Consider the following 15,501-nt stretch of genomic DNA (forward strand, 5'->3'; position numbering starts at 1 on the left):
AATTATAGGTTTCCAAAGGTATTGAAGTAAAGCCTAGTTTTTATTTTTAAGTTAATCGAAATGTTTTTTTGCACATCTAGTTTTAGTTTGGTTTTAGTTAACTGTTAAAACCTTGATCAAGTACAACAAAGAAAATTACAACTGTTGCTATACTACTCACCTCTAAGTTAAGTGCACTTTAAAAGCCTTAGTTTAGATAAGTTAAAGCTCCAACCACGCTCGTAGTATCAAACATTACTGCTTGACGGACAAACTGAGATCAGTAAAATTCTTTGTACTACTTTAACTTATTCAGACTTTATCCTCTTTTCCATGTAGTAGGATGTGTTTATCAGACCCTGTCTTTGGACGATACACCTTACTTTAGCAAATCTTAAAACGAATAAACTCAAAAGAATCCCCTATCAATATTTCTTTCTTCTTCAATTTTTTTTAATTATTACAAAGTTAAGAGTACATATACACAACATTATACTATATTAAGAGCTCAGCTTTTGTTGCACACAGCACTGCTTTTATTAATATTTGAACAATAACTCTGAATATCTAACCAGGAATGATTAATCAGTGGGAGTCTCATACTTGGTGTCCCGTTAATACAAAAACACTGGAAAACACACCACATGTCCACAAGAATTAAAGTCTAAACACAGCTTAACTGAAATAATAATAATGATCACTAATATAACAATAGTGACTCTGACTTTGGATAAGCTATAAAGAAGATGGATGGAAGCATTAACAGTGCTGTGATTTTTCCTGTACAACTATATTCCTCAGTATGTGGAAAGAAACAAAACAAAAAACAAATAGCTCGATATCACTAAGTACACCTGAAAAATAAGCATCAGTTAAATCAAATGCACTGACTGAGGATGTATTTTGCATTTACAATTTAAATTATTAAAGTATTGTTGTAACCAGTACTGTTTTTTGTACTTTCCTTCACATAAATAAAGTCATTTCACTACACTGCTGAGACTCAACACACCCTACCACAATGCCTGTGGTATATAATACACCTCCAACACTGTACACAGCTTTGCATGAAATATTAAACGCTGTCTTGGGAGCAACACAGTCAAAGATTTAGATCCCAGTTCCTGTTCCTCTTCGTTGAGAAGGTTAAAGTCTCGAGTGGGGCAGAATCAGCGGTAGGCGCAGTGTTGCTCCTGGTGCTGCCGCAGGTCCACTTTATGCTGGAAGCTGTAAAGGCATTGTGGGCAGCGGTAGGGCCTGTCATCCCTGTGCTTTCGGCTGTGGGTGATGAGGTTGGAGCTCTGGCTGAATGCTTTGCCACATATCTGACACACGTGGGGCTTCTCCCCTGGCAGACAAACAGAGAGAATTGAACGCTGTTATTGTTTGCTTTCAGAATCCAGATATGACACAAAAACTAACCAATCAGGTTTAGAATCTAAGGTTAAAAGATTTATCAAAGGGAACTGTTATGTTTTCCTTTCTTTCATATTTGTTGCTTTTACAAAGGTGGATAATAATGAGCTTAGTGTGCTCTATAATAATCCCTGTGGGCAAAGAGCTCAGATTTTTTTTGGTCTTCGATGTGTATGACATCAAACAGAGAGGATATCGTCATCTAAGATGAACACTTTTGAACACAGAAAGCCCCACCCACCATCTGAGGGGCAGCCAATCACAAGAAAGCTGGCTAAAATGGTGCTAAAACTGCTTGTTTCAGACAGTGGATAAACGAAAGGGTGGCAACAAAGTCCAGGAATATATATATGTAATATAAGCTTTATTATTAAAAAAAGTCAACGCTACTCTAGTAGAGCCTGAGAATAAAAAGACATATAAAGGAATTACATATGTACTAACTCTGTGTAGTGGATCTGAAGGTCATTAATAACGTAAAACGTTGTACTTTTACGTGTGCTGGAAACATCATCAGGAAGTAGTCTGAGCCTTTTTACAGTCTGACTTTTATGCCAATTTTAATGAGCCAGATTTCATATTAGGCAAACTGACTAACTTAAAGGATACTAATATACACACGTATGTTAGTAGTGCTCATTTTAGCAGAAAACACCAGACTGGTTTACTGAGAGCAGGAGTGCACCAACTCACCGGTGTGGATGAAGGTGTGTTTCTTCATGTCAGACTTCTGGTGGAAGCGTTTGCCGCAGTACTGGCAGGGATAGGGCCGGGTGTCTGAATGAATGAGCAGGTGAGTGGAGAGGGTGGAGGAGCGCTTGAACACTTTTGCACACACCGTACAGCTGAATGTCCGCTCCTGAAAACAGCAGACAGTCATGGATCTGACAAAGCTCTATCCCAATAAATGGTTGATTTTACATCCAAAGATGTAACAGAATAATGCATTTAAAGGCAAAGTGATGCTGACCTTCCCCCTGCAAGGTGCCTGCTCATTACCAGCCCTGCCGGACTTGATGTGTGCCACTGACATACGGGCTCTGCCTCTGTGACTCTTACATATGTGAGTTTTCAGACTTGACAGACATGAAAATTTCTGCAAAGACAAGTTGTAACAATTTAACATATCAATGAGGAATTTTTAAGTTATGGCTCATTAGAGGTTAGACTTTTCAAACAATCAAAGGAAGCTAAGGAGCACTGATGTATTCATTAGTTAATATTGTGTTTCTTCAGTCTATAAACTTTTACATGACTGAAATTGTTGAGCCTAGTTCATGGTTCATGGGTCTCTTGGAGGACATTCGGAGGATTTTTATGAATATATGGAAGGTTACCCATCAAAAAAATTGCATCACCTTCAGAATAACTGAAAAAAGGCATTTCTAAAATGAAACGTAATAAATAAATAACTGTATTGTGCATTTTAATATTTTATTTGTTGTAAAAATGACTCCAATAAACACAGTCTACGATATATGTCTTGCGGCCCTATGCTGATGCTGATTGATTGATGATATATGTCTTTTTAGTCTTTGTCTTCTGGTGGATGTTTGTTAATCTGTCTTAAGTAAAGATATCTTTATAGATATATAATAATATTATTATTACACAATAATAATAAAATATAATAATATAACAACAACAGCAATAATAATAATAATATACTAATACCCAGTACATAATAAAAAACTAAAATGCAATAAAATCCAATGAAATAGTACTTCTGTAAAAATCATAGAAAATAAATCTAAAAATAAAAAGTCAAAATGAAATAAAAACAGGAACTTCATAAAAAAAATTGTTGTAACCTTTCCACATAGTAGGCACTCCTGCCTCGGAGCGCAGATCTTAGAGCAGCTGCTGCTCCTGGTCTCTCTCAGGATCTGATGGTGCTCCAACTCTCTCAGTTCGGACAGTTTGTCTGGATATCCAGACCTCACCTGAAGACTCGACAATACTTCTGGTTTGGGAGGCTGAGAAACAACTTTCTCCACTTGGCTAAAAATATTTGCGTTGACAGGACTGCAGGCCTCAGCAGAACTGTGGTCTGAAAAGAAAAGCAGACAGACAGTTTTTGAAAAATATGAAAAATATGTTTTTTTTCTTTAATTAACACGGGAAAAAAAGTTGGGTCCTTGTTCTTTTATCGGACCAAACAGAGCTGCTGCTGATCACATTTAAAAGTGTAAAGTTTAGTCTTAGGAGAGCTAAAACAAACAAAAGACGTTGTCACCCACCGTATGATTGAGGACTGAATGGGTGACGGCTCCCATTTTCATTACAGAACTTTAAGTCCTGCTGTAATAACACAGCGGCGATTGCATTATCACCGTTTGTCTTCGGTTTGGTGTACTCCAGGGATGCGTCCCAGGCTCCCGCCCTTTTTTCCAGTTCACTGAACATTACTGCAGTGGCTCCAGGGCTGGGGCTTCTTGCCACGTGACGAAGGTGGTGCAGCCCACCGCGCTTCACCAGGAAAGAACGAGGCATTGCTCCGGGGTCTTTTGCTCCTGCTGTAATCCTGTTTTTAAGGTACCTAGAAAATGAAAATAAAGTTAATTCAAATGCAATATATGTAAACAGCCTGTTGTAAAAGATGTAAGAAATAAAGCAACTAAAGTAAGTTTTTTATGCACACAGTAAAATTTTACACTAAAGACATAAAACAAGGTGAATGACCAACAGGTCACACATTGTGTCTATAATACCCAAAAGAGGGCAGTAGAACTGTACTTTCTATATAGTTTCCTGCTTGAAAGTCAAATACATATACAGAGTTAGACTGTTCAGCAGATACTGTTTTTCTGATAAGTAAATCAGAAAAAACAACCCAAAATGTGTATTTATTGATTAATGTAACAATTATTGATGAGGCTGCTTCTCACCCTTTTATGTTCTGTAAATGTAAATAATTTTAAACATTAAAGTTACATTAAATGCTTATTTGGGGTGCAATACTTATTGCACAGATACACCTGAGGGTGTGGATGTGGATAAACTGAGACAAGCTTTAGGAACAACTACGAGGCACAAATGCACAAAATGAAACTAACACAGACTGAGCATGAAGCCAGCGCACAGCGAGTTCTTTATAAATTCAAATTTCTTAAAATTTCATCAGAACAAATAAAATTCCTGTGACCTCATTGGTGATGTTTGGAAGTGAGACATTTTAAAGTGAAGTCATCCTGATTTTTAGCCTGTGTTTATCTGTAAATACCAATCTGGAATCTTGAGTTGCACTCTGTGTGCCTATAAGGGTGCATCTGTGGTTTAGCTTTCCTCTCACTGGGCTGCTGACGATTTATCTGAAACTGTTATTTAGCAGAAACGTGAGCCAGGACCAGAGTGCACACGTCTGGGAGAAACACAATTTCCTCCTTCAGTTTAGCGAAGAAAGCTCAGCTCGCTGTCAGCCACTGAAAAACTCAGCTGATATTGTTTTGTTGCTGTGATTATTTTGCTATAAAATGCTAAAAAACCCCAAAACAAAACAAAAAACTTCCACTATTATCAAGTGTGCCTAAACTTTTAACTTTAATTTGTCTCCAACTTCATTTAGAATGGCAACCTTTGGTGCCCTTTAATTTATTTAACTACTTTATTGAACTTCTTAGTTTTGCCAGCTTGTTTAAGGTTTACTCTTGTGCACACAGGACAAAGTTTTTCCATCACAGATGACAGCGAGGATCTCTGCTTCCTGAAGAAAAACAAGTTAAACTCCTCACACCTTTTGTTTTGTTTCATTAGTTAACACTGAAGGCTAGAAATAGTATTATTTTTTATTGACATCATCATCTTTTCTCCAAATGTGGTTTCAGACATTCGGAGTCATATCAGAGCTGTGAAAATGTCACTTAACAGCACCACAAATCATGACTCAGTGCACAAATGTGCATGCTGTGCAGAAACTGAGGTATCACACCACGAATAAAAAACAAACAAACAAAAAACGCTGCAGCTTTAAAATCGTTTTTTTCAAATGAAGCAAAAATATGGTTTAACTGATAGGACTTGCACATGGGTGACAAGTTAAATAAAGTAGCAGTGAGCGGACGGCTGAAGGCTCTGTTCAAGGTGCAAATCAATGCAAAGCATTTGGAGCGATCGTCTTTATACTAATGTGGTCTGTTCTAGTACGACGAACCCTCCATCCAGAGAGACGCCGCTGATTCAAAGCATGATGAGCATAAAAATGTCACACGCTATGTGCTCACTGGATATCAAAGCAGCTGAAGAGCCCTTGCAGAGCTTGGATCGACATCTGAGACAGCACCACCACCATCAACATATGAAGAATACCAAATATCTATTATATAATGGGTAAATGAGTAAAAGGATGGATGATAAATATCTCCAGAAGAGTACAAGTGATTTACAGAACAAATACCAGGATGCACAGGCTCTTATCTGGTGGCCAAACACCTCACTGAGAGTCTTTGTTCTGGTTTTTCTTCGAACCTGTCACCTGTCTGTAGTACCAGGAGCTGTAGGTGAATTCTTAAAATGAAAGAAGCTTCCCAGATACTCAAGCCCAAGTTTGTAAGCTTGTTTACAGTGATGAAAGAAGCCCTCAGATCTGTTACTTGGGTAAAGGTAGCAATAAGAAGAACAATAAAAAAAAAAGTAAATATCCTGTATTAAAAGTAGTAAAATGCAAAAACGTACTTAAAAATAACTTGTTCTATAGAAAAACGGCCCCATGTCCTGACTTATTTTAAATAAAAGTGCTGCGGAGATTCATAAATGTTATTTTATTGCAACCGAAGTAAGGCTATTTTTATTTTAACAGCATATTCTGCATTTAGGTAGTTTCCTAACTGGGTTCCCAATCTGGGGCAGGAGGGCCCCTCCTAAATGTTGCATGATAAATATGTGTAGATCATTATACAGGAAAAAACAAAAATAAACTTCTGGCACACAAGTTTGCAATAAATTTTGAGCCTTCAATTATGTTTTCTGTGCAAAATATGGAATGAATTTAACGTGTTTGCGCCTCGAATAGAGAAACGTGACAACTCTGCGAAAACGTCTGCAGCGCTTTGGTGTTTTTCATGTTTTTTTCATATATACAATCTTACTCTTTAAAAAAACAGCATCAGACAAAAACAATGGGGTAGTAAATTATTTCAGTCTGAACTTTAGTAATGCATAGAAATAAACTAGGTGCAAATCCTCAAGTACAGGTAACAGAAATCTGTTTAGTAAATGTAATTTCACCGCTTTATTGATATTTAGCTACTGAAAGTTATTTCCTTATGTAGTTATTACAGACAAAGTAAACTGATTTAAATTTCTGGAAATCAGATAAGATCAGGTCTGCGCTGCTGACTTGCTGATGATTTGTTTTGCTCAGGGTAGATTTATGGATGAAGGAGAACTAACTCTTTGCCTTTGATTTAACATCAAGTGAGCTTACAAAGCTTTCAGAGGCCTGATGTTGACATATATGTGCACTGACTTAAAAGTTTAGTCATTCACCTCAAATTTTCTTTATTAGATGAGAGATTAACAAAAACACCGCTACATATTGCAGTAAAACAACTGCTGCAGTGCATTTTTAGACAAAGAAATGACGTGTTCAGACAGGTGTGGACCGCTGCCCATGTTAATGTGTTTTGTGAAGTGTCTGACAAAATTTAGATCTGACATACATGTCGACATGCTGCAGCCACTTTCGGTATGAATGGGCAGCTAGATGAAGGAAGAAAGCGGTTTATTTCTACATCTTTGCACCAGAAAATCTGGCCTGGCATACAAAAAGCTTTGCATGCCACCAGCTTAACTCTGCCCTGACTAAGATCCTTTCTTTTAAGGATGATAAAATGACAAGAAGGTACTTCTAGATGAAACTTTTCCACATTTTTTGAGTCTGCTGCATAAAACAAAACATGGCCTCTTAAAGTAAGTCATAATCTGAATCAGTCAGGTAACGCTTGCAGTAATCCACCTCATTTCTTTTCTATATATTATTTTAAAATCTAACTTAACCTGAGTTGGAATGAGAAAAAAAAAGTCTACAAAAAAAGAGAAAAGAAATAAAAGTGTAAATACTCACCAAAGTTCTCCTCCCAGCACTTCTGAGCTTCATACGCACTTTGCATAAAATAATACGGGAACCCCTGAAATGGAGTTAAAACGGTCACATGTGCGATCAGTCTGCCGCCGAGGTGGACTGTGAGACGCTGCTGACATCTGAAGGTCGCTCTAATGCGAGCACAAGAGGATGAGGAAGTATTTTAGATTTGACACTCCAACCACACAGCTTCCTCAGACAAAACACACACAAACACTCGCAGCAGCAGCAGCAGCAGCAGCAGCAGCAGCAGCGCAAAATCAGTCCAGTTTTACTTTAAAAAAAATGTGCAGATACATGACACGTCGCACAAAAACACACCGGCATAAATCAGAGAGGAAGTGGATGGACTGTGATGAAAGTTCTTAGGAAAGTTTTGACACTCTTGTGTTGACACAGTGTTGTTACCAAACACACCAGTGAGGTGAAACTTATAAAGAAGCTCGGCTGATGCAACGGCAGATTCCTTTCCATAGAATTTAATGAAATCATTAAGCTAAAACATCAGTGACAAATAAACACAAGAGGGACAAGTGTGAATACATTTCTGTGGAAGGTTTTGAGAAATACTTTCATAAACAAATGAAATATTACCGCCTACGTTTCACTAAAGCAGACCTCGGAGCGACTCTCCTGGTTAGAACTGTCGCCTCACAGCACGGAGGACCTGGATTTGAAATTAGTGACCGAGGCTTTAACGTGTGAAACCAGCATGTTCTCCTTGTGCCTGTGTGGGTACTCTGGTTTCCTTTGACAGTGGCCGCAGGTGTGAATATCCAGGGTGCACCCCACCTCTCGGCCCATCACAGCTGGAACAGGCCGCTGTGCCCCTGTGACCTGGATAAATGGATGCGTGCTCTACATATTTAACTGTTTCCATGTCGTATAACAGGAAGCAGTTTTGACCAAATATTTTTAAACACAGTTGGCGCATTTCCTTTGGATACTAAGTCTATTTTATTTAATTAGCACAAAATCACAATAACAGTTTCCTCAGTGCGCTTAATATTTTAAGACCCTGCAATAATACAGAGAAACACAAGCACTTGGCAACAGTGAGAAGGACAAACTCCTCCAATATAAAGGGAGGGGGCGGTCATCTGCTGCGACCGTGGGGGTGATGGGAGGGAGACAGGACAAAAGGCACGCTGTTGAAGAGAGGCAGAGATTTATAATAACTAATGGCTCATCTTTGCTGCAAGTTTTTTTCCCACGTTGGTAGAGCAGGTCACCTATTGATCTGAAGGTTAGTGGTTCGATCCCTGGTTCCTCCAGTCTGCATGTTGTGAGTGTAAATGTGTATGAATGTAGTTAGGAAGCACTTGGTTAAGAGAAAGTGTCTGGTTGGGTGAATGTGGCATGTTGTATAGAGCACTTTGAGTAATCTGGGAGAGTTGAAAAATGTTATATAAGAATCAGTCCATTCACTGTCTGAACAGAGTTTCGTCATGTTACTTTTGCACTGTTATGCACTTGTTGTTTTTACATGGCTCAATTAAGGTACTCATTAGGCTGACATCTGGGGCCAGAGCTGAAACTGTTCTGGGCCAGCAGTGTGTCTGCAACCGGCCCATGGATGCACACAACTTACCCATGGCCCACCGGCAAAGAATGACGGCCCTTTGGTGGCCCAGATCAGGTTTGCCAGAGGTGATCCACATATGGGCCTGCACAGGACCACCAGTGTGTCTGCAACTGGCCTTGTGCTGGCCCATGTGTGGGCCACCTCTGGCAAACCAGATCTGGGCCACCAAAGGGCCGTCATTCTTTGCGGTATGTGGGCCATGTGTAAGCACATTGTGTGGGCCACATTCAGGCCATACACATTTTGCTATGTTGGTAGTCCAGCCTATAAATAATAAATGAATTACCTAGTTTTCAGCATCCCTCTGAGGCAGGATGGAAAAAAGGCAAATCAGACACACATTAATCCCTGTAAATACTTTGGCAAAATTTGACATGTTGTTCTACATTATCTCAAAACCTCATACCACACATTACTCATAAATGCTCAGTTTATGACCAAACCATGCTCCCCTGAACTGGGCTGCATCACCGTTTTGTAATAATCTTACTACGTTTGCGTGTGAAATCCTTTCTCAAGTCTTACTAACAACAACCTGGTGATTCATAGTTCATAGCTACCGAGTAGGCTGTTAAACTCGTACGTCAGCATGCAACCCTGAATTTTAATCCATATGTAAAAGCTCATCTGTGTTTACAGTCTTGTTATTATAAATAAAGATTTCACTCGATTTTTGCACGAACAGATCGAGAAGTTTCAGACTTAGTAATACTGATGTAGGCCAGAATGAGTCAAAACTATTCTGTTATGCTAATTTGACCAGTGAAGACTGTTACAGAGTGTGATTTTATCAGATTATCATTTCCTGTTTATTTTCCATAGTATGACTTTCACAAGGTATTTAAACTCGTCCTGCTCTGCATGTTCACCTTTCCACCTGCCTCCCTCTCACTCAGTCTGCCATGTTTTTAGTCTTTAAACTAAACATGTCTTTAGTAGAAAAGAGAGTACATGTACGTGTTTTAACCTCACGCAACAATCAATTTGTTATGCAACACTATGCAGCACGGTGACAATGCATCTCTCGTTAGCGACTAAGACAAGTTTAAAAGAGAAATCAGGCGGTTGCAAAGGTGCAATGTCAAAGTTTATTTTGTATCATTCGTAGGATACAGAACACTGAAATGCATTTTTCCCCATCATACTGGAATTTTATATAATTTTTACTGTCATTTAATATATTTGACAACATCAGCTGAACTGCAAGAGAGAGAGAGAAAGAGAGAGGATGGATGATGAATGATGCGGCTGTGGATCTCAAACAGTCGCCACATACAGTACATAAATCTGAGAAACTCTAGGCCAGACTGACACCATCTGACAAGAGAAAAATCTTCTCCTCTTATTTCTTTTTCTGCTTCGAATCAGGGAAAACGTGGCGGATGTTCCAGTTTTAAGATGATGAATCTGGAGTAACACAGTGTGACGTAAAGCAACAAAGTGTGTAAATCTCTCTACTTTTATGGCACATCATGACATTTAATCACCATCATCATGTGTAATGCTGTTAGCGGGACGAGCCAAAGTACGGATGGGAATTCTAAAAAACCAACATGAAGGATGAAGGCTAGAACCGTATTCAAAACTGATTTACAAACATATCAAAATGCTTCATCACAGTAGGTAAGAGCTGAATTCAGACAGAAGTGAGAACAGAAGCACCGTTACTGAACAGCTGTTTACAGATGTGTTGAGGGACCCTAATTTACTGATCCATATTTTTGGTTAATTATGGAAAGTTCCTGAATTCAAGCTTTCTTCAATTAGTTGATGTGTTTTCTTCTTGGGGTTCTTTTGGACTGGAATACAAACTGTACTCAAATCCTAAAGGTTTTAATAGTGGTGGGTTAGGTTTAAGTTTAGTTTGAAGTATGTTTAATGCATTAATGAAGAAGAAAGTAAATAGACAGATTTTCCTCAAAATATGGTGCAAACTTGACACAAAATGTCCAGAAAATCGTCAATAAAAAGGGAAATTGATGATAATTTTCAGCCAATATTTTTAGGAGCTAATTATATTATTACACTGCTCCTGAATGTGCAGTAAGATAATGTATTAAAAGAGTGCAGTTTAAACCTCAAACCATGAAAAGCAGTCGTAAAAATGAGGGTATTCCGTGCATTTATTTGAGAAAATTATAGCCTCTGTGTGATTCTTGATAAATCTAATTATTCATGGTCGCTCGCATTTTAAGCCTCTAATAGATCGAGTTTCTTTTCCCATTTACAGCACGGCCTTTTATGTCTTCCATAATGAAAAAAGGGCTAATTGCATTACATAAATGCACTGAAATCAAAGCATCCCTATAGAGGGGGCCCGATATATCCAGAAATCGTGATGATTATGACCTTCTGCATGAAATTTAGTCTGACATGATGCAAAATATCATGTCATGTAACTCACTTGCCTTCTGCAGGCCACACACACAAGGGTCCAACTCTCATACTAAACAGAGCAGATGCAAATTTGTAAAACTGAAACGCTTGTACAACGGTCATTTTGGTTTGACAATATCTTAGCAGTGATTCCAGGGTAGAGATTTCAGTTGCCACAACCATCAGTGACCACTAAAAAGCTGTTACTTGCAACAGTATGGTGGGCAAACTGACATCCTCTTTAGTTCTTTGAAGGCCATTACTGGAAGATCCAATTACTTAATTTCTGAGAGGATGGCAATAACGCTCTGCTCTTTTTAGATTTGCATTACATAAAATATGCTTTGTTATGAAGCAGAAAGCCTCTAAAGGATTTAGAGACAGTTGGTCCATAGAGTGAAGAAACACAAGACAAAGACTATCTTTAAGGTCCCTCTGAAGAAATGCACATGTTGAAAAATGATCCCACCACGACTCCACGAATCCACACCAGCTCTCACGGCTCAGCGCCACAAAGCTGGGCGTGTCTTTCTCTGTAGTGCAAAAAGCAAAGATCACTGCTCTGTAGATATAACACCCTGTTTGATAAACTATACACACTCCAGTACAGCTTTAAATATCATCTATATGTTCCTGTCACACAGTATATTTCATATGTTTCCATTCATTTTACAGCCATTTTTTTAAATAGAATATGTTGTTTGATATGTTAAACGTTTTTCTACCCATGCTCTCTCCTGTCGTGAAGACACTGACCTTTGCCGAGGAAACAACCCTCTGCAGTCATTGGCCCACACTTTTAGCTGTCAGAAAGCGATAAGAGCCAGATTACTTGGGTTTATCTACTTTGTTTCCTGGAATCATTTGATCACTCTCATTTCTGTCTTGAATATGAAGGCTAAGTAATGGAAACTGGTTAGCACAGCATAAGCTCAGGGCTGTCCAAATATAAAGAAGTCTGACTTTCAGCACTCTCAAAAGTTTATTAGCAGCTACAGCCTTAGCTACTTGGTTTAGTATGCCGAGTTGCTGATAACTAGTCCATAATAGCAAATATAACGTGTCCGTCAAACTCTACGCAGTCTTACTTGAATCCATACAAAAAAGTGTAAAAACAAAGCTGTGCATGAAATCAGCCAACTCCATCCAAGTTGTAGCTTTACACAGATATCAGAGTGGTCTCATCTCGGTCTCAGTCTGACAGGGAATAAAGGCATTTGCCAATATGTTGAAGTACTCCCAACAGAGTCTGGTGCTAAAAGCTGAAAAGCTTCTGGGAGAAAGTTAAACCATTCAGTTTTTTAGACATTACTCCAAGTAGTAATCTACATTGATATAGAGTTAATCTTGAGGTTGGATGGTAACCTCACAAGACTGACAAAAATAAAATAAAATAACAGAACAAAAAAATACAATAATGGAGGAAATAAGTCAAATCATAGCAGCACATTTTCTGTCTCTGAAGCACTCGGCGTGTGTCACAGTGAGCCCGTGACAGATGACTCTAGTTGGCACAAAGGACGTTGTAGAAAGTTTGGCCTCTTTCAGTATGTCTACACTCCTACAAGTTTCATATAGATATATAAAAAAAAAAAACAATATCAAAATAAATTACAACACATAAAAAAACCAAACAAAAAGATTTGGCAACACTGAGTTTCTGCCTTTTTGTGGGTTGCTGTGAACGTGAACGGTTGTGCGTGTAACTCACTTGCCTTCTGCAGGCCACACACAGGCAGCACAAGTACTCAGTATGCTAAGGGTTCATTTAGGAATGCCTTTACGTGATATGCCTGTAGAGTTTGATACAGATGTGTGCGTATTCCTGCTCCGGACCACTTCTTCGTATAATCATCACCACTTAAATTTCTTTTTCCTTTTTGTCTTTCCTTTTTTTTTTTTCTTTTTAAAACACAGAGATGAACAGGTGGCGGCTAGAAGTTTCTTTTAAAGGCAGTGAAGATGGATGAGGGCGAAAGGGGAGGATAAGGATGTATTTAACTCTGAACTAATCAGGGAGAAGAGTCGTATAGGGGTGGCCAGAGTATACAGTGCGTCATATGTCTTACTCAGCTTAGAGGGAGGAAGGATTTTCCTTCTGTGTGTACTCGTCTTTCACTCGTGGCCACAGTCACAGATTCAGGTCCAGTGGTAGATTTTGAGCAGCGAGCGGTACATTTTGTTCGTATGTGATTTGTTCATGTTTTTGATAGACGTGTATTTTGACAGTCTGTGGCACAGTTACACGTGGGGATGAGGAGGGAGGCTGTACGTAAGCTCTTTGCCAGGGAGCGACAGTGTGGGAAACAGGTGTTGGAGACAGTAACGAGGAGCAGAGACAACAGGTAGTGATGATCAGCACAGGTCCAATCAATGCCACTATGTCTGCATCAAGTAAAAGATAAAGACTGGAGAGGCCGAGGAGGAGGACTTGACTGGATAACTACAATCCCAGTTCCAGCGTCTCTTCAGATCATAGGGGATCTCAGCACCCTCCCGAGGTCTCAGTTATCCAGTGCCTCGGCGCACACAATGCTGCCATAAAGCTGCTGTGGGTCCGGATGCGTCTGCACCCGCTCTTCTGCCTCGCTGTCCGTGCTGCCCTCGCTGTCGAGGCGTGGAGACGGGTGACATTGGCCAGAAAGACTGGGGTAAAGGGCGGTGGCCGGCAGTGGGCTGGGAAGGAGGTCCTCATCTGAGCTGAGGAAGTCCCCCTCAGCGGAGGCGGGGCTGGCCAGGCAGAGATCCTGGTAGTTGGTACTTCCCCCTCCACTGGTGACCCTGGAGCTGGGAGTCACCTTCTGTCCTCGCAGCTGCCTGATCTGAGAACAAAGAAGGAGGTTTTTAGTCAAAGGTAGGCTGGCTGTGGTTCAGATGTATTTCCCCCCCACCCTCAGCTAATCTGGATAAAATCACCAGCCAGTACAGGTTGTTAGAACATCTTGTGAAAACGCTGATTGCACTGAAATATAGACCGTATGTTCATGCTGAACTGGCTCACATAGATGTATATAGAGCAGCATTATTAAAACAGGAAAAAGCATTTGTATTTGGTGCTGATTATTTTTAACAGTAGAAAAACACGTTTATGACCAGTTTGGTGGACCCTGATTACTGATCCAGATTGTTTTTAGTTCCTGAATTCAAGCTTCCTTCCGTTAGTTTACACGTTTTCTTTTTGGGGTTAGACGTGACACATTTAGTGGCAGCGGCACGGCACATTAACTATAGCACCTCTGGGTTTTATTCCAGGAAGCGCATTTAACAAACTTTAACTTCAAATTTAATCAACGTTCTGGGATTTTCTGACCTAGAAACAGAGTGTGTTACCATTAGTTAATTCTGAGAACTCAGTTATCTCAGTTTCCTTAAGCGCCGGGTTAACAAACTCACAGCTGTTTCTTAAAACCTGATTACTTGAATTGGGTCCTTCATACTTTATTACGTCAACAAGAAGGGTCAAAATGTTTTTGAGGAAGGAAAATCTAAAAAAGGAAATTTTTTCTCAATACCCCAGAAAAACGTTTTAAGCAGAGCCAGGGAAAAATTAGCACCATTTATTAATTATGGTGGCAATTTTCATTTACTCCAGCATAAAAGACTTTTTGCTTACTCGATAGCCAGAAAAAAAGCAAAATGCCTTCAGTTTGGATGAAACAATAAGGTTTATGTGCAAAGTCCATCTCCCAAAAGCCGATCCCTTCCCAGATAATTCCCTGAAGTGATATAATTTACAGTATTTACATTTCAGAGGGAAAAAAAAAAAAAACCTCTCTCCCATCTGCCTGCAAACTTCTTTTTATAGAAATTTCATCAGTACGTCCGTGCAATAAACAGTATTATCTTAAACGTTCTCCTCCTAAATACCTGTTGACAAAAGGTTAAGAATTTTGCAAGTAACAGGACAAATGAGTGTATGTTACTGAACACTACTGTAGCATGAGGCCTAGTGGTTTTTAATGCTTTTAAATACGTTTGACACGTCTTTGCAAAGCCACTAAATGTCAGGTGATTGGAATTTTTTTAAACAGGTTGTTGGGTGTTAAAAAAAACAAAAACAAAAAAA

At 39.2% G+C, this 15,501-nt stretch overlaps 2 protein-coding genes across 5 annotated transcripts in view; both read right to left on the minus strand.

Annotated features, from left to right (window-relative positions):
* Positions 1-405: 405 nt before the first annotated feature.
* LOC308396075 (uncharacterized protein) lies at positions 406-7,611 on the minus strand. Its single transcript, XM_080881136.1, has 6 exons — positions 7,457-7,611; positions 3,636-3,934; positions 3,207-3,445; positions 2,366-2,491; positions 2,089-2,254; positions 406-1,327 (listed from the first exon to the last, which is right to left on the minus strand). The coding sequence occupies exons 2-6, from the start codon at positions 3,886-3,888 to the stop codon at positions 1,149-1,151; spliced, it is 963 nt and encodes a 320-aa protein (XP_080737262.1). The 5' UTR covers positions 3,889-3,934; positions 7,457-7,611; the 3' UTR covers positions 406-1,148.
* Positions 7,612-10,128: 2,517 nt separating this feature from the next.
* evi5l (ecotropic viral integration site 5 like) overlaps positions 10,129-15,501 on the minus strand; it is a 43,419-nt gene continuing 38,046 nt past the window's right edge. For all 4 annotated transcript variants that reach the window (XM_080881130.1, XM_080881127.1, XM_080881129.1 and 1 more), the window contains one exon: positions 10,129-14,257. In XM_080881130.1, coding sequence (XP_080737256.1) covers positions 13,940-14,257 — 318 coding nt within the window. In that variant the 3' untranslated portion in view covers positions 10,129-13,939. The remainder of the gene's footprint in view (positions 14,258-15,501) is intronic.

Source organism: Rhamphochromis sp. 'chilingali' (assembly GCF_963969265.1).
Source record: "Rhamphochromis sp. 'chilingali' genome assembly, chromosome: 4".
Classification (NCBI taxonomy): Eukaryota; Metazoa; Chordata; class Actinopteri; order Cichliformes; family Cichlidae; genus Rhamphochromis; species Rhamphochromis sp. 'chilingali'.

Excerpts from the sequence above, each read along its gene's own strand:
- LOC308396075 (XM_080881136.1), bottom strand. The coding sequence starts at position 3,888 with ATGCCTCGTTCTTTCCTGGTGAAGCGCGGTGGGCTGCACCACCTTCGT. Across the intron at positions 3,446-3,635 it reads ATTCAGTCCTCAATCATACG|ACCACAGTTCTGCTGAGGCC; the intron begins GTGGGTGACAAC and ends TTTTCTTTTCAG. Across the intron at positions 1,328-2,088 it reads ACACACCTTCATCCACACCG|GGGAGAAGCCCCACGTGTGT; the intron begins GTGAGTTGGTGC and ends TTTGTCTGCCAG.